The sequence below is a fragment of the Anas platyrhynchos genome, chromosome 3 (assembly GCF_047663525.1).
Source record: "Anas platyrhynchos isolate ZD024472 breed Pekin duck chromosome 3, IASCAAS_PekinDuck_T2T, whole genome shotgun sequence".
NCBI classification, from domain to species: Eukaryota; Metazoa; Chordata; class Aves; order Anseriformes; family Anatidae; genus Anas; species Anas platyrhynchos.
The window spans coordinates 38,500,351-38,518,844 of record NC_092589.1 but is presented as its reverse complement, the minus strand read 5'-3'; the positions used below and the strand labels follow the sequence as shown (position 1 = coordinate 38,518,844).

Below are 18,494 nucleotides of genomic sequence, written 5' to 3'. Positions count from 1 at the left end.
TATCCCTTTCTTTTTGAAGCAAAGATGAAAGGATTAATGCATTATTTGCCTTTTAGCCCAGGTGGTCTGTTCTGCTAGCCTCTGCCCCATTTACCATTGTTGCCACTAACAGCTGTCTGGATTGCAGCTGCTCTAATGAAAGAAGCCCTGAAATGTGCTACAGTCGGGCACCTGGCAATGCTGTACCCATTTGTTCATATTGAAGGAACATGCAAGCTTTTAATTGTTCATGGCAAAGGGAGCTTTTTAATGACTTCAATTAACAGAGAGAGAAGAACTCCAGTTAGCTCTTGCTATACAAAAGAGTGTCCACAATGTCATTAAAACAAGATTTACAAGTGTCATAACTCTCAGCAGCATAGTCAACAATACAGCCAATCATTACAACTGAGCACCAAAGGAGAAGGGGAGGGGGGAAACCATCACACCACCTAGGGACGGGAAAGAAAGAAAGGAGTATGGGGGAGGGAGTGCAGAGGAAAAAAGAAAAGTCATTTTTCTTTTCAATCTAAATTGATTTTATTCTACAAAATGCTACTCAGTTAAAATTGTAAAAGCAAAACCATTTTTATATGTTCTTTCTTTCATAGCAGCAAGCTTTCTCTAACAAGCTTTTTGTTTTAGTGCAAATACTGTAGGCCTGTATTACAGTAAAATAACAAGAACAGAGAAGAGACAACACCAGAGAGAACACCTCAGAGCTGAGATTCTCCAGGACTGCAAGAACGATACCAAGATCACAACGAGCAAAGAAGGGTCCCAATTCAGCAGTCACCTTTAAGAACCTCCTTGGCAGAAACTATTTCACTGCAGACAAAAAAAGAAAAACCATGAGCTAAAACTTTTGAGGAAAAAAAGATAATGGTGCCCCCAAACCTTCAATTATCCTCATGGTCAGATACTAATCGCTGAGGCTTGATTCCACCTCTGACACTCGCTTTGCAGCAGCGAAATGCTGCTGATGCTTTCAGCTTCCACAGGAAAGTGGACTCAGAATCAGGCCCTTTCTATATCTGAGGATCTTAAAGTAGACTTTAGTGACACTAGTAACTTATCGCTCTAATAAAGATGCACTATCCCTTATTGATGTTACTTTGAACTACACAGTATATCAAGATATATACAACATTTTATCCTCTCACTGAGCAAAAACAATTGGATACCTATTTTCTACACATTTTAATATGGTTTTAATATCAAGTAACCACAAACAAGAAAGTGGAATAACCCTTTAATCATACAGGATAGGAGGGGAACAATTAAGTAAAACAGGATGGGATTTTATTATTATCTTGTATTCTGAGATTTGTCCTCAACTCCACCTACTGTTCACAGAGGAATGATAATGCATCTTTAGAAACATATCTCTTTTTACATTTTATACAGACAACAAAACCCAGAATCTTTTATTTAAAGAATAGGAAAAAAATATTATCCTAAAAAAAAGAAGAAGATGGGAGTACTTTTAATGCTTTCTTTATTATATCCAAGTCTCGAACAGAAAAAAAAAAAGATGTAAACATGATAAATAAATAAGAAATAAAAGTAGATTGTTCCCCCCACCTCTTAAAATGTTTGACTTGGCCTTCCTAATGAAAATGAACTTGTAAGTGTCAAAATAATAAGGTTTCTTACATTTTAGAAGTCTGTTTTAGAATGAGAAAAGAAAAAAATCAACAACAAAAAGCAAAAAAGCAACAACCAAACACCAGGAATGGGAGTTGGGAGGATGTTAAATTAATGGCGGGCAGATCTGCTGGAGCAGGCACAAAATGGCTGCCTGCCAATAAATAATAAGATACCAGGGAGGGGGGGTGTCTTAGGTTTTTGTTTTTGTTTTTCATTTAGGATGAAGGCCAGGTGGATCCTACATACAGTAAGCAGCAAAATTAAAGGTTCAGATGAACTAAATAGATCATTTAAATAATAATTATAAAAACACAACAGAGAGCTACTGTCCCCAGCAGGTTGGTCCCAAATCCCGTCACACCACAAGCACTTTGAGACTTACCCAGTCTCCACACCTACAAGAAAGGAATAGATGAAAGCAATGCCACAACCAGGGAGGGGGAAGGAACAACGAGGGCAAAACTGGAATGGCAAACATCACCTAGAAGCTGAATGTTTCCTTCAGTGCGGCTGCTACTGCTCCTCCCAGTTGGGCATTGATTAACTTCAGGTGTCGTTAGATGCTTCACTGGGCCAGTCTCTAGGGGGTCAGCCTAACACCAGCTGAAATTCCCTGGGCCTTTTGCTATTGACTTCAACAACTTTTGGTTAGATGCTGGTTACAACAGCTCCCGCATCCCCAGAGCATGCAGAAGAACGTGGAGGCACATTTAGGAAATTCCTGTACGTTTAGGAAGCGTCAGGTAAGGTACTCAAGGAAAATACCATTTCAGGGGTGGGGAAGATTCCCAAAAGCACACCAGCAAACCTGAAGAGAAGTGTGCAGAGCCAGACCAAAACAGCAGGAGACTTCAAGCTGTACCTGTCTGCCAACAGCTAAACAAAGTTAAGGCTGATCCACAAAATACAGAAGGCAGGAGACCAGCGGTCCTAACACAGACATCCTCAAAGAGGCTTGAGGGAGAAAACGGGGAGGCACAAGGTGTTCAGGGCTCTTTCAGACAGCACAGTGATTCCCTTTTCTCGGCAGTTTGAAACCACTCCCATCAGTCTCACAGGACAGGAAAGGGGATGCTCCTGCCCCACCTCTGAGAAGGTCCATGACAAGTCAACAGGCAGTGGGCAAGGGCCAGCAGCAGCTCCTTTTGGCAACAATTCAGTGAGCAGAAGCAAAGGTAGGAATCACAGCCTTCCTTGGGATGCACGCCTCTCCCAAAGGGATTAGGAGAGGGTATAGGTGAACGGCAAGGCCCTTTATTTGAAACCTTCCTGTCTAGGATGAGAACTTTCTATCTGGGGAGGAGAAAAAAAAAAAGCTGAAGAAACCTGTAGAGACCAATCCGGGGCTATCACAGAGGACAGGGCCAAATGTGAAAACAAACATCTCTGCTGGGATAGCGTTTGGAGGCTGGCAGATACGGGGCTTGCGTGCAGGGAAGGCCACACCTAAGGATTTTTTCAGAAATGCGATTGGATTATGCCACCTGCCTACTTGTCAGAGCTAGATAAGCCTTTTCCTTTCCAAGAAACTTGCAATCACACCTCTAAAAGTGCTTGTTTGCCCAGCAGACAGATACGCAGCTGACAAGATGGTCAACACACCTGAACTGCAAGCAAAAAGGGGACAAGCAATATATTAAAAGATTATTTGTTACGGAGGATCAACAGTATTTCAGATGTTTTCATTGTCCCCCTAGGAGTTAGGCTTACCTAGGTCTGAGGAGGCAGCTGACTTCCTAAAGCCCCTAGCAGGAATGCTCCTGACCTGCCAGCAGTCCTGATCAGCTGGCCTCAAAAATGTCTGTGTCACTTTAGGATTCACCATTTGTCTGTGCTGCATTCTGCCCACAATGGGTGGAAATGACATGTAGAGACATTTTATTGAGCAGTCTTACATTCCCAATGCAGACTGGCCCAAACAAGCACCTGGCAGAACAGAGACAATTAGAGAAACAGTGGTTTCACCTAAAGTGACATCATCTACATAAAACCCCGTGAGAACTGGATCCTCTGTGCTAACTACCGAAATTTTAATGTCTACTTTATTTAAAAAAAAAAAAAAAAGAAAAAGCTTTGATTATCATTTAAGGACAAACAGACTCCTGTATCAATTTTACTTACTAAGCTCAATTTGAAACCTCTAGCACTGGTATAAAGATGGAAATGTTTAAGCAAGAAAGGAAAAGCCTGAATTACTGAATCAGTTTTACAAAGGAAAAAGATCGCTCATATCTTTATATTTCTGGCAGCTCTGGCAAATACCTGGGTTTAAAATTAGTAATAATTTTTTGGGGTGGGGGGTGGAAGAAAAAGAAAACAAAGTCTACCTTTACAGCCAAAGTAGTGTCACTTTGAAATGACTCAAGGAATAGGCATTGGCCAGGGTTTGAGGGAATCCAGCCCTGCTGAGCAAAGGTCTTGCTCTGCAAGACTGAGCCCTATTAATTCCCAGCGGAGTTGGCAGGGACTGCAGCAGTTTAGCATCTCACAGCACTGGCCCTGTCATTGCATATTGCATTTCTCCAGGTCCAGCCTGACCAAGAAATACCGAAGTTTCAGCCAATTAAAAAAAAAGAAAAGAAGTAAAGAAAGAAAAAAAGAAAAGCTCACATCAGAATAAATAGCTGCCACCACAGCTTCAACAGCCTGGCCTAAAGAGCTATCCCATGAGCAGCTTAGCTGGCAAGCTGAGCAGTCCTCGTGTGCACAAGGTCATGGTTCATCAGTGCCTTGACATCGCCAGGGCCTGAGCTTGGCTCCAGGCAGGAACAGGTCACGCACGGGACCGTTCTCAGTAGCAAACATCAGCGCTAAGCCCAGAGGTGGCTGGAGAAGACAAGGACCCAAAGCTGAAGGAAGAGCCCCCTGGTTGGCTTCGGATCTTCAGGCCAGTCAACCCCAACAAAACCAGATCAATTACATGGCAAAACATAAAAGAGGCCAATGACCGAGGTGCAAATAATGGTAATTGATTTCCTTCCAGTGTCAATTTGCCAGTCGCACCAGATGTTATCAGAAGCTCTGGTTTTGCTTGAGCAGGCCATGGGATCAGCTATGCCACCGCTGCCTGGTCAGGAGCTCCTTGAGGCCCGTGCTGGAGGCTGGACCCCTGCCTTCGCCCCAGCTTCAGAGACTGAGGAGCTCTGAGCAAACACCACCTGCCCGTACCAGCTGTGTGGATCTGCATTGCCTTGTTTCCCAATGAGGAAAAACTCAGCGAGGGCACAACCAGGTGGTTTCACCTCCTTATCCGCTGCCAGTCTCCTGGATTTACAGCACACGGCGCCACTTTTTTGGTAGCGTGGTCTGCGAATATGGCCAAGGGGAGGGGAGGATTTTACTGACAGAAAGAGATCAGCATCTGAGTCAGGAGCCCTGACGGGGAGAAAGATGCAATGCTCTCGAGAGAGCAGGCAGCCCAGGAAAAGTAAACAATGAGTCCAGCAGCAGATTTGGTATCTACCAAGTTGGGGTTAAAACCCTGCCAAAGACACTGGTAAGTGCCAACCCAGTAGCTTTTCTGGTGCTACTTTGGCCCTGAGATGCTAACTTGGTTTTTGAGGAGCCCAGGGGACAGATATATCTACTTTTTAAGAAAAAAAGGCTTCCACACGAGCCTCCCGCTCTCTCTGTTCACTGTGTCTGTGCCACAGGGCACAGTTATGAGCTCTGCCCTTGCCACTGAGCCCTTGGGCTCCTCTTGGTCCCCCCACCAGCTCCTGGCCATCCCCCTCCCGCCCGGGCAAAGTTTCCCACAGCCTGTCCCAAGAGGAAAGATCCTAACAAGCCTTTAGACTTCAAAGCAACTGGATGAAATGTCATGGGATCGACAACATTGGAAATGATAAGCAGAGAGAGAGAGAGAGAGAGGGGGAAAGAAGAACTTGTAAGGTCAACTAACCAGAATGATCTAAGCACAGAGCATAACCGATCAGATCAATTCACAAAGGAAAGGGACGACTAGCAACTGTCTGCAGCTCGCCTTCCGTCCTGGCCAGGAGTGTTCCCCGAGTCCATTACGGTTGAGAAGAGGTTTCCATAGGCAGTCCCTACAGAGGGGACGTCGCCCTCTCCAAACAGTCCCGGTGCGTCAGTCCCACCCTTGCCGTTTCCTGCCTCCAGGGAGCTGACGTTGGTCCTCACTCTCCTTCCTGGAGCTGCAGCATTTCCCCATCCTTGTTCTTGCTGCCCTTGTGCTTGAACGATCCTGTGCCTGTCTCTAATCCCATGGAGAGGGGCTCCCCCCATGGAGCTGGGCGGGGGGTGTAACACACTGGCAATGGGGGGCCACGGGGGGATTACAATGCCAGCAAGGTGGGAGAGTTCAAGGAATCCGAGGACTGGTCACCGCTGCTGCTGCTCCTCCGGTGAGCTTTGGAGCAGGACTCGGACGGGGAGAGAGGAGACTCCTGATCCAAGACATTGGGGTAGGTGAACACCAAGTTGGAGGAGCCAGGAGTGATGGCTGGTGTCGAGGTCACCACGATGGGAGTGTTGAGTGCCTCCTCCCCATAAAAACCTCCAGCAATGCTGATGGGCTTAATGACAGACCTCTGGGCTTTGTCAAGGACCAAAGAGGAAGACGGGATCTCTTCCTCCACAGGCTCCTGCTTCACCACCACCGCTCCGCTCGCTCCAGTCCGAACGCTCTGGAGGCTGCTGGAGGGTGGGCTCCGGCGCTCCTCAGGGCTGATTTTGCACACAGGGCTGTGAGCCACCAGCATGAACTCCAGTTTCTCCTTCTCCTTCTGGAGCTCAGCGATCTCTTTTTGCAGCACTGACTTCTCCTCCTCAAGCACCTCAGTTTCCTGCAGACAAAAGGGGAAATAAGTCAGTATCAGAGGCTCTGGCACCGTTCCTCACCTAGAACATGGCCACCAAGCCCAGTTCCCAGCTGGCATGGGCAGATACGCCCCAGCCTTGTCATGAACCAAGCAAGCACCAGGTCACTGCTAGTTGAGTATTTTGAATTTCCTTTGTCTACCAGGAGGCTATTCCCAAGCTTCACCAATCTAAGGGTTATAAATGGTCTTCTCAAGAGCCCGCCCTAGCTTCCTCACAGCCAGCCTCTACAACTCTGTCTTGTTCTGTGGCTTAAGTACTGCTTTGCCCTTGCTGTCTGCCTGCCAGACACTTTAGCAGAGAGGACTCAGATCCCTTCTCATTGTATTTTGTTAGAGTTAGGTCATGTTCTTCTCATTTCCTAGACAGAGGTAGTATACAGTAATCTCTAAACTGTTTCCATTTTTCTTTCTGTAGCTCGTATTCCAGATGAGGTCTTGCCTGCTACTCGTACAAAGGACTAAAACTTTCATTTCTGCTGCATCATCATCCCTCGATGCATCCTAGGATTATTTTATTTACCTTTCCCACGGTCACATCCCACTGGTGGCTCATCGTCAATCTGTGAGCAATTAGTATCTTCCTGTGTGAGGAGCTCACAGAAATACTCACCCTCGGTCCTTCAGGATATGACCTCCCAGTTTGTACTCTTCTCACTTGCATTAGTTTAGTCATGAGAATCCTTAACTTCTTACTATACGCTGTCCTGCCTCCTCTACACAGAGAGGACCTCCCAAATTTGAGTCAGCAGCACAGCTGAGTGCTGTGCTTTCACTCCTGTGATTCTTAATACCATCATCAAACACAACCAACCCCGGGCCGCTTCTCAGAGGAGTACTGGAGTCTTCCCTACAGACTCTTTCAACGCAACCCATCCTTGCCTCCTCTTCAGTCAGTCCATTACCCACGCCACAGTTCTTGCAGTCATCCCCACCTTCTCTAGCATAACAAGTTATTCCCCTATGGCACCAAGCCATACATCTCTGCAGAGCTTCCTTTGGGCAGAAGATCAATTACCCCCTCCAGAGACAGGTTAGCCTAAATGACACGGCTTTGAGAGGTGCACATAACACTGCCTCCTTTCCCTCTGCTTTCAGATGATCCTGAAGTCTTGCATGCTTTTGTCCTCAAGGCTTTCATCTGAGGCACGCAGCGTCTATATTTTCACATACAGAGGGAGACCAGAGGTAGGAAGATGCGTGCTAGATGGCAGGCTACACAGGAAGAGAGCTCCTGAGATGCTTTGGGCAGCCAGCAGTAGGAATTTAGGCTGCTGAGCCCTCACCACCACTGCTATATAGGAGCAACATCACTAGGCAGCCTTGGAAGGGGAAGGCAGCGTGTGTTTTGCAGCATCTTCCCCAAACAGGCTAGAAGAGGGACAGCAAAGCCCTGCAAGCTGGTCCAAAGGGCGAGCGACAAGGAGGGAGAAACGCATGCAGAGCACGTACCGCCTGGAGTTTCTCTGTTAGCTCTCGACGCCTGTTACGACACTTAGCAGCTGCCAGCTTGTTCCTCTCTCTCCGGATCCTTCGCTTCTCTTCTTCCTCGGGCGACAGCTGTGGGCAAGTGCCAAGAAAACCCACAATCAGATCTGAGCAAGGCATTCCTTGAAGTTTGTGAGGATTTAACCGCACCGCACAGAAAAAAGGCCTGATCCAGCAGGATGCTCAGCACTCCCCCTCTGCACTGGTGTCAGCAGAAGATGAAAGCGCACGGTATCTCTGCGAGCACCGGGTCTCAGCAGAAGGGTGAGGAGATGGCAGAGCGGGGAGCAGGGGGAAGATTGTGTAAGAGGACAGTGAATCTGCACCAAGGCCAAACAGATAAAAGATGCTCTGATTGTTTCACAACTTGGGTGGTACATTAAGCAAAACCAGAGCGCGATGTTGTAAGTGCCTCGTTCTTGAAAGAAAATATCTGCTGCTTCCCACACAAAAATAGTTGTTAGCTTGAAGGTCGGGGATGGGGTGGGGGGAGAGGGAGAGAGAGATCAGCAGAACTCTCAAGAAGTCAGTGAAGCAACAATTATTTGTACCACCCCAAAATCTGACCTCAGATTTTGGAGCACTCAGCGAGATAACAGGCTGCGCTTCTCGCATCAGCAGGCAAGGCTCCAGCGATACCAAGGGCTTCCTGAGGCCAGCTGACATCCTCTCTGATGTAAATCGGGAGCAATTCCACAGAAACCCATAGAGTTACATTCTTGCGACACCAGAGGAAGTGAGCAGGAGCCCACAAGACCTAGTGAGGTCAGGCCTAGCTTCTGGGCCTGGAGACAAGGTCTGATAAATCCCAGCAGCAGCAAGCAGCGTGCCCCACGCCACGGCCTCCTCTGACCGGGGCCGGCCCCTTCAGCCTCCTCAGGCAGGCCAGCAGAGCATTTGTCAACAGAGAAGGGGAAGAAAACACCTCTTTTCATAAAAGCTTTCAGTTTTAGTATCTTCGGGGATGTCAAAATTGCGAGAAGATATTCAACCCTTTCTACCGTCTTTTCTTTTCAGTGTTAGTTTTACTCTAACCTCACTCTGGTTTGTTTTGGTGTGCTTCATTTCCCCAATTTCAATCTTTGCAGTTTCAGGGAGTTTACTTCAGCCCCTGGGCATTCCCCTCACTCTGTTCTGCTTTTTTTTCCTGGGCCCCTGTGCACGGTGGCAATGATTTCACCAGCAGGTACCCCTGCACGGCTCTGTGCACCCCATTCCCTGTAGGTGTGTGGGGTTAGAGCGTATTTGTGCACCAGTGTCTGCAGGGAAAAACATTAGGCACACACACAAACTCCGGGCTGACTTGGGGCCTCTTCTGCAGACAGTTTTCAGGAGTGTTTTTGTGGTTTAGAAGCACAGATCTCACTGAAATACATCGGGACCAAAATTAGTCCTCACAGGGCCTTGAGTCACTTCCAAGTTACCTATCTCAGAGGCTCTGCTGTTTAAAGATGGGGCTGAAGATGCTAATTTGGTCATGCAGAACAGCATGAGCAGGTCTAAAAGGGAATATTGTGAAAGTGGTGCTGGATTTGTTTGCAAGCAGCTCGCTGTGGCACTGCTGGTGCCCCTGCTGCAGGCACTGGCTGTAGCTTGTCCCAGCCCCGCGCGTGCAGCCGCTGGCAGGAGCGTTCATCAGGACGGGCCCTTTTCCTACAAGGCCTTCCAAAAAGGCACTCGGGCTCGGCACTCATGAGCACCAGCAGTGGAAACCTGAGCCAAGGCGTCACGGTGAAGCACCCAGGTCCCGCCGTAGCACGTGTCTGATCAAAAGGACTTGGATGTGAATGACCCGCAATGAGCGGCTTGCAAACAAGCCACAGGCCAGGAATTGCTTGGCAGGCATCCTCCCACAAATAACTCCCAACAACAAATAAACCCGAGAATATGGTGATCTCTTCACGGCCAATTTGTGAGCACAGAAGCAGCATTTGTCAAACAAATTAGCCGCTGCTAATTATTCCCCCAGTTCTCGTGAGAGCTTCCCTGGCCTTGGACACGGGCCCTGGAAGGCCGGTACCTCACCCAGCCCCCGTGGGGCTCAGGCTTGTCCTGCCCGGCACAAGCAGGACTTCAGCGGGACCTCTAGGTGCCCTCCATGCAAAAGAATCGGGCTGTGGATCAAAACAGACCTAAAAGCCTAAAAGTAGGGCCAACGTCTCATTAGGAACAGGCCTCACGCAGCAGCTTGTTCGTGCACAGAGCGTGCGTGGCACGTCCTGTTACGTTCCTCTGTGGTGACCCACATAACTGCTGCTTGGGGATGATTTGGGGAGATCTAAATCACTCAGAGTTGCTTTGAAAGGGCACGGGCAGCAGTGGGAGCAGCCACCCCACCCAGCTCTGAGAACACTACCAGGATGGCAGCGCCTGTGGGCTGCCCGCATCGCTGCTGTAAAGAGGTCAGGAGATCGCATGCTTGTGGTGGGAGGCTGGATTTAGATCCTGGACATCCCGGAGGCTTTCTGTGAGACTGGAAGGGCTCTGGGGGAGCTGTCTGATGCTGGTTGGCACGGGTGGTTGGCGCTGGGGGAGCTGCATGATGCTGGTTGAAAGCCAAAGCGAGACTTGGAGCAGCACAGGTGGCCAGAGCTCTGACACAAAACACCATCTGATGTAATTCGGGCATCGGTTTTGTAAGTGACCTAAGTAAAGCTCAGGGGTTTCCTTCTGCCTGGAGCGGCGCAGACACTCAAACTGAAACCCAAGGCTCGACTTGAGAGTTTCACCTGCTTTTGAAACTGAGCCGCAACGCGGCCCCGCGGTGCGAAGCCTTTGATGGAGATTGGTGAAGTTGTGCCGCACGCTGAGGAAGCAGCGAGAAAGCCACCCTCCAGCTCACGCCGTGCATCACCCTGAGAAACCCTCCCGCACGTACAGAGCAGGGGACAGACCTCGGCTCTCCCCGTGGGGCCGGGAGATGCCGTGAGAAGGCAGCAGGGGACTCCCCTGGCGCAGAGGGGAATCTTCACGCCCGCTGCTGACGTGCCCTGTGTCATCCTCCCCGCTGTGCTTACCTGCTCGTCCCTTCGTCTCCGTCCCACGGTGGTGCCGATGGTTTTAATCACGCCCGGCCGCTGCAGGGCCGTGTGCCCGGCCACCGAGGACAGCGGTGGCAGCGGGTGGCTGTAGGGGTGCGAGCGGGAGTAGGGGCTGGACATGGAGGTGATGACGGTGGGCTGCACCATCCACTGCAGGTCTTGGCTGGTCGTGATGGCGTTGATCGTGGGGATGAAAGCGCTGCCTGAGCCTGGCATATCTACCCGAAATTTCTAGGAGGAAAGGCAGGGGAGAGAGAAAAAGAAGAAACCGTCAGAGAAAGCGGAACATGGCATGTACTCAGAAACCAGCCAGGCCCTCAGGAGCGGCACCGGTGAGGGTCAGAGCAGTGCCTGAAGCAAAGGCACTGCTGCTGGTGGCCGTGCAGCACCCCGAGCTGCCCCCACCACAGTCTTTGCCCTCCCCCAGCCCCATCCTTGTCTCCCCCAGCATCCCCAAAGCTGCCTCCCGTGCGGGCCCACTGCTCCTTCCGGCGCGGGGCGAAAGGGGAATTAAGGAGTTTCTAGAAAAACACTTCTCTGCCAGTCCAAAGAAAAGGAAGAGAAACTTGGGCTCCAAAATGCCGTTACCGAGCGGAGAGCAAAGCCTTCCACCCAAGGATTCCCCCAAAATTCGGGCTTGGTATGGGCAGCATGGCCACTTGCTTCTCGCTCGGTGGCTCCGTGCTCGCCGCAAGGAAGCCAGCCCAGGGATGGTTACGTGCAGGGATCTGTATTTTAATAGCAGCCTATAAAATAGGTCTCGGGATGGAGATCGGACAAGTTCCCTGCAGCTCTCTGCACTGTCTAGACAAAACAAGGCAGCAGTAAAACCAAGGCAGTAGGTAATGATCGCCTCCCAAATATGTGTACACCTTGTTTCAGACAGAGGTAAATCCATCTGGATAATGTGCTGGCACTGCACTGCCAGGAAAACAATTGCTTGTCCCCGGAGGGGGAAGCAGGGGAGCAGGAATGCTTTTGTCTGCGAAGAACTCCCTTCAGGAGACTCTCAATGCTTAGAGTAGGCTTTACAGCCAGCCATGCCTCGCTCACCCTGTGAGGGATGGGGCTCCTAGGGCCCGCAGCGTGAGCCCTGCTGTGGTCCCATGAGGAACGCGCGCTCTGGGGTCAGGACAGCGGCTTCCCAGGGACGCGAGGGGCCTTGCATCAGCCTGACCTCAGCCCAGGTAAGCGTCCCCGATAAGGGACAGCTCTCCCAACACAGGTTTCCTTTTCAGGGTGTGCCTGGCCAAGCACCTTGGCCAAGCGCTTTGTTAAAGCGAGGCTACGGCAAACAGAGCTCCCCACGCTGATAGCCACAGCGCCGGGGCCAGCCTCAGCCACAAGTCCAGCTGCCAAGGCCCGGAGAAGAGCAGATCCAAACTGTACACAGACAGATGCCAGTTCGCAGCTTTGGACAGCCCTAAACCTAGACAGGAAGGACAAGAGAAGGCAGGGATGTGTCCAGTGAGGCGGGAGGGGGGCAGGATGCAGGCAGGGTGGCAGCGGCACCAAGACCGTAGAGGTTCACCTGGAGCTGGACTCTGGCACGGCCTCAGCTCACCCCACGCCTCTGTAAATGCCATCCTCGGGCCTCTCCCAGCCGGCTCTGGAGGCCCCGGGCCGCCAGCTGTAAACACCGCAGAGGAATTTCCTGGTGAAAAACCCCTTCTTTGCGCTGCCCAGCGTTGGCCGTGCCCCCACGGCACAGGAGAGGGAGCCCCGGTGCCTCCACAGCCACGACACCCTTGCAGAGGGACCCGAGCCTCGCAGGAGGAAGGAAACACGCAGCTAGTTAAACCACAGGTGCTCAAGTCGAGAGATGCAAGTTCTGCTTCCAGCTCCACGAGTCACTTTTTTTTTTTTGTTTCTTCTTTTTTTTTTTTTTCAAACCTACCTGCGCCATCAGCCCTCCTGCACCCAAAAAGCAGAGAAGGGCGAGCCCTGCCTTCTTGGCAGCGACACCCGAGAGCTGTGGCTGGCTGCACAACGCACCCAGGTGCCTTGGTGCTTTGCTGGGCACAGACACGGCTCCAGAGGAGCCCTCCCCGGCGGCGCCACCTCACCGGAGCCTCCAGCACCCTGCTGCAAATTCCCAGCAGGGGCCAGGCGAGTCAGCCCCATCACCGAGGCAGGCACACGAGACAAACGTCTGACACAAACACCAGGCTCCACGCTGTTAATAAAGCGGCTACTCCACAGGCAATCACTCCTGCGTTTGACCCGGGACTCTCCTATCCCTAGCACAAGTCTCCAGCCACATCCCTCTGCAGCTCCGCGGGCCTGGGGCTGAGAGCAGGCAGGATGCAGCCCCTGCCTGTGCCATGCCCCATCGCTGCCACCAGCTTCCTTCCTAATCCCTCAAAATATCCCACGGAGTTCCCCCAAACACTCCAAGGGCCGTATTTTTCCCTGATAACTACAGGGCACGCTGCTGCGACGGGATAAGCCTTCAGATGCGGGCACTTTGGGCCACAGCTGGATTTTCCTCACCAGAAAGACCGGCCAGGCTTTCCCCACAAAGCTGCCCTGCAAGGACACCACGCCACCACCCCAAAAGGCTGCTGCCCTCAGCTTTTCCTGCTCTGGCACAGGAGAGGCTGCCGGAGACACGGCTCCGCTCTCCGTGTCGACGGTGCCACGGGACAGACACAGCACGCAGACAGAAGAAGGAATCCTTAAAAAAAGCAGCAGCTGGACGAGGACCGAGGAGGAGTCCTGTTGATAAGGGGGCAAGAGCCCGAGCTCAGCCCCGGCTCTGCCTCGGGACGTGGGACTGGAGAGGAGCTGGCCCCGAGGAGGCTCCAGCAAGGCAGGGCAGGGCCAGGCGGCAAGGGCACGTCCCAGCTCGGAAGCAGCCAAGGGAAAAATAAAAAATAAAAAAAAAAAACACCCCAAAAATACCAGAAAAATCCACCCAGGGGGACTTCAACAAACACTCGATGATCAAATCCGGAGCGTATGGGACGTATCCCGTAACAAATAAAAGGCCCCCCGACAGCCCGCCCGTGTTGACCGTCTCCTGGAAGGAGAACCGGACACCGCACGGGGGTATTTCAGGGGAAAGTCGGCCCGTCTGGAAAAGCACACCAATTATTCCTATTCAAGTCTATGTTTAGCACACGGCAAGTCGGCGATTAGGGATACAGCGTGACACGCAACTTGAAAGCAAAATGTTCCAGCGCTGCGTTTTATGGGAAAAATAATTAAAAAGCATCAAAGTTTTGGCTCCGAGTCACAGTTTCCACTCAAACATGTGACTGATGCATCTCTCCTTGCTTTGGGAAAAAAAAAAAGAGAGAGACAAGAAAAAAATTTCTACAATGCATATTTTCTGTGGCGATAAAGCCCTGCAGATCCCCCTAGCCCAGGAGCAGCAGAGCAGCCCCGTTCCTAGGGTAAAGGCAACACTCGCATTTGATCCTAATCTACAACATCTGCAGGGATCAGGGGAAAGACGGGGGCCTTGAGAAACTGCCCAGGCTCTTAGGGAAAGCAGCGCTGAGCCGGCGTCCCGCGCCGAGCCCCGGAGCGGGCAGCAACCCTGGAAACTGGGCACGCCAGCTGCCTGGAGAGGACGTGCAGCACCAGAAAATAAGAGGGAAAAGCAAAAAGAAGTTAAAATAAAAATAAAATAAATCAACAAACAGCCATCAGTGCCTTTGGTCAGCTCGGGGCTGGGTGCCCCCAGCCTCTCCAAGCCTCCTGGAGCAAGTGCCGGACCCCGGTGCCGGGGCTGGGCGGGCAGAGGGGAGGGCGAGCCTCGACTTTCCAGCTTTTTTCGGCTTTTTCCTTCCCTGCTCGCCCACCTCGTCCCGGAGCCGGCGGGGGAGCGCTGGGGGCAGCCCCTGGAAGCCTCCATCCTCGGCGCAGCCCGCAGAGGGCACCCACGAGATGCGCTGGGAGGCGGCTGGGAACCGCGGCGAGTCATTTCTGGTAAAACTTCTTTAAGGCGAGGAATGTCACGGGCTGGTACGGTTGGCAAACTTTAGTGCCGGACTTTTTTTTTTTTTAATTTTTTTTTTTTTTCCTCCTCCCTTTTTTTTTTTTTTTAACCGATCCTATGACTTGTGGATACGGATGCGGAGCCGCGCCGGGGCTGCTCGCACAGCACCAGCACCGGGAGAAATGGGGTATAGGGGGGGGGAGAGCAACTCACCCACCCCAAAAAAAAAAGCCCCGGAGTGGGGATAGGCCGGCTGATGTAAACAAGTTATGAAATGGGCCGCGTTTGTATAACCGGCCCCGTTGTGTAACGCCTGGAAGGCACAGCCAGCCGCTTTTGGGGCGTTTTCGGCGAAAAAAACCCAAAAAGCGGCTGGGTGAAGGAGAGGGAGGGGAGGCAGAGAGAGCGGAGCCGCGCCCCGCAGCCCTGCTCCAGCTGGGGCACAGCGCAGCCCCCCGGCCGGGATTTGGGGCGGCGAGGGCGAAAATCGGGGTGTCCCCCCCAACCCCAGCCCCTAACCCTAACCCCAGCCCCGGCCCTACCTGCTGGGCTGCGCCGCCGGAGTAGGTCTCGGGGTGTCCCGGGGAGCCGCTGCTGCCTCTGGAGGAGGTGTCGAAGTTGCCGGGGTAGTCCTGGTACATGGTCCGAGGTCGGGCCGGGGGGAGCCGCGTCCCCGCCTTCCCGCACCGCCAGCCGCCGCTCCCTCCGCCGTCTCCCCGCCCCCTGGCCGCGGGTTTGGTGTGGCTGGGTGCGAGTGTGTGTGAGCGAGTGCCCCTGATGGGGAACGGGGCTGGGAAGGGCTTTTTTTTGGGGCGGGAGGGGAAAAAAGGGGGAAAAAAAGGGAAAGGGGAAAAAAAGAAAAAAAAAAAAGTGGGAATAAAGGGGAAAAGAAGGGGGGGGAAAGGAAAAAGGGGAAGAAGGAAAGGAAAATAAAAGGAAAAGGAAAATAAAAAGGAAAATAAAAGGAAAATTAAAAGGAAAATAAATAAAAATAAAAATAAAAGAAAAAGGAGGAAAATAAAAAAAAAAGGAAAAAAGAAATGAAAAAAAATTAAAATAAAAAAAAATAAAAGAAAGAAAAAAATTAAAAAGAGATTAAAGGGGAAAAAAAATAAAAGGGAAAAAAAGGAAAAGAAAGGTGAAAAGGCGAGACAAAATAGGAAAACGAGACAAGTTCAAAACCGACAAGAAGAAGGGGGAATCGAAGCGGGGCGAAGGGAGAAAAAAGGCGAAACCCCAAAAACCAAGCGCTGTGCGGAGCGGCTCCCCGGCGCGGCGCGGCACGGGGAGGAGGCGGCAGGGGAGCGCCGCACCGCTGCTGCCGGAGCGCTGCCGAGCCGAGCCGAGCCGAGCCGAGCCGAGCCGTGCCCCCTATGTCCCGCTCCCTGCGCGCCGCACGGCCACTGCCGCCCCTCCGGCGGCGCGGCGCGGCCCCGGGCGGAGCGGGCGGAGCGAGCTGCCCGCCCCCGGCCGCCCCTTTATAACCGCGGCCGCCGCGCTCTGCCCCTGCTCTGCTCTGCTCCGCTCCGTCCCGCGGCGCGGCCCCGCTCCGTGCCCTATTATCCGGCCGCCCCGCGCCGCCGCCGCCGCCGCACCATGTGCACCGCGCACGTCAAACCCGCGGCGCTGCCGCCCCGCCCCGCCCCGCCCGCGCGGAGCCTCCCACCGCGCCCCGCTGCTGGGGGGGGGGGAGGGAGCAGCGCTGAGAGCCGCGGGGTGGTGGAAGCGCCGGGGAGGGTTTCGCGCTGCCCTCCTCCCCCCCCCCCGCTGGAGGTGCGGCTTGGTACGCGCCGCTGTCGCACGTTGCCAAAAATGGGCATTTGCGTCGCGCTACGCCAGCGCGGGGTTCCGTGCCGCGGGTGACGCGCGCCGAGAGGGATTCCCTGGCTCCGCGCGGCCGGGATTTAAAGGGGCCGCGCCCGCGCGGGGTGAAAGACAGGGGGGAAGGTGGAGGGGGGTGGTCCCGGGACCCCGAAACCACACCGCTGCCCCAACGTCTTGCCCCAGGTGGAGTCTGATCCCCGAACGGCATGGCGAGGAGTGACCGCCTGGCGCTGCCCGGTGTGGGGGCGGCTGGGGAATTTGGGGGTATTTGGGGGGTATTGGGGGCATTTAGGGACGTTTGGAGGACGTTTAGGGGCACTTGGGGCATTTGGGACATTTTGGGGCATTTGACACATTTGGGGACATCCGGGGCCATTTGGGGGCTTTTGGGACATCTGGGGACACCTAGGGGTATTTGGGGCCATTTAGGGGCATTTGGGAGCATTTGGGGACTTAGGGGCCATTTGGGGGCATTTGTGGCATTTGGGGGCATTTGGGACATTTGGGACTATTTGGAGACATTTGGGGGCCATTTGGGGCCATTTAGGGACTTTGGGGACATTTGGGGCCATTTAGGGGCATTTAGAAACATTTGGGAACTTTGGGGCCATTTGAGGGCATTTGGGCCATCTGGGGCTATTTGGAGACATTTGGGGGCCATTTGGGGCCATTTAGGGACTTGGGGGCCATCTGGGGCCATCTGGGGCCATTTGGGGACTTTGAGGCCATTTAGGGAAATTTGGGGGCATTTGGTGCCATTTGGAGACATTTGGGGGCATTTGGTGCCATTTGGGATATTTAGGGGCATTCAGGACATTTGGGGGCATTTGGGACATTTGGAGGCACTTGAGGCATTTGGGCCATTTGGGGGGGGGGGGACTTTGGGGCTATTTGGGGCCATTTGGGACTTTGGGGCCATTTGGGGGTATTTGGGACCCCCCATAACACCTTCCCCGGGCTCGGGGCGCCCCGACACGCGCGTGTCCAACCTGCGCAGCCCCAGCCGCGTTGCGCAACGCGCGCCCTGCTCCCGGAGCAAGAGGCAACACGCTCGCCGGCCCCGTCCGTTCTTGCCCGAGCCGTAGACGAAGGGAGCCCAGCCCAGGTGCCAGGGCAGGCCGGGCTGCTTGCGAGGCAAAGGAGGCTCCGGCTGCTTGGATTCCGGCAGCAATTAGGAGGCTGAGAGCCCGAGCTGTGAACGCTCGCCGTGGTGTTTTTCCACACCGTGGAGAGCGTTCACACCGCAGAGGGGCTGCCTGAATCCATGAGTGGCTGTTTGCTTCCTTTTGAACACCCAGCTCCTTGTTTTTTACGCTTGCAGAGCGCGAGCTGTGCACGAGGCAGGGCGATGCTCTTTGCCCATGCCCAGGGGCAGCCCGGGAGTGTCGGAGCAGGAACACGTGAGCCAGCCCCATCTGCCTGGCGCTGCGTTTATCCTGATGACACTTAAGTAGCAGAGATGCCGGCCACATTGTCTGGGACACGAGGCGGAGACTGTTATTATGTACTATTTCTTAAATGCCCCGGTCTGAACACCTCCCATAATAAACTCCCGGTGTGCTCACCGTGAGCACAGACGGGCATTTTTGAAGGCAGCAGTGACCTAGAAGCACAGGTTACGCCTCAGCTACACGCAAAAGCAGTCCAAGTTCTTTCAAAGCCATGCAGAGCATTGCACCAGCACGAACACGGGCAGCAGCAAAACATCCCGAGCGCTTCCACTGC

The 18,494-nt window shown here is 52.9% G+C and overlaps 1 protein-coding gene across 3 annotated transcripts; it reads right to left on the bottom strand.

Moving 5' to 3' along the window:
* Window positions 1–542: 542 nt before the first annotated feature.
* On the bottom strand, window positions 543–16,541 carry FOSL2 (FOS like 2, AP-1 transcription factor subunit). Of its 3 annotated transcripts, none has more exons than XM_027454061.3 (4): window positions 15,488–16,541; window positions 10,976–11,230; window positions 7,923–8,030; window positions 543–6,437 (listed from the first exon to the last, which is right to left on the bottom strand). In XM_027454061.3, the coding sequence occupies exons 1-4, from the start codon at window positions 15,584–15,586 to the stop codon at window positions 5,928–5,930; spliced, it is 972 nt and encodes a 323-aa protein (XP_027309862.1). In that variant the 5' UTR covers window positions 15,587–16,541; the 3' UTR covers window positions 543–5,927. The 3 variants fall into 3 exon arrangements, with proteins under 3 accessions (XP_027309862.1, XP_027309864.1, XP_038032349.1); XM_027454063.3 differs by lacking the exon at window positions 15,488–16,541 and adding an exon at window positions 14,809–15,381; XM_038176421.2 differs by lacking the exon at window positions 15,488–16,541 and adding an exon at window positions 12,531–14,801.
* Window positions 16,542–18,494: the final 1,953 nt, after the last annotated feature.

Bases quoted from the DNA above. Each gene is read 5' to 3' on its own strand.
- FOSL2 (XM_027454061.3), bottom strand. From the start codon at position 15,586: ATGTACCAGGACTACCCCGGCAACTTCGACACCTCCTCCAGAGGCAGC. The intron at 11,231-15,487 runs GTAGGGCCGGGG...CTTTCCTCCTAG, and splicing joins CCGGCGGCGCAGCCCAGCAG to AAATTTCGGGTAGATATGCC. The intron at 6,438-7,922 runs GTACGTGCTCTG...TTTTGTCTGCAG, and splicing joins TAACAGAGAAACTCCAGGCG to GAAACTGAGGTGCTTGAGGA.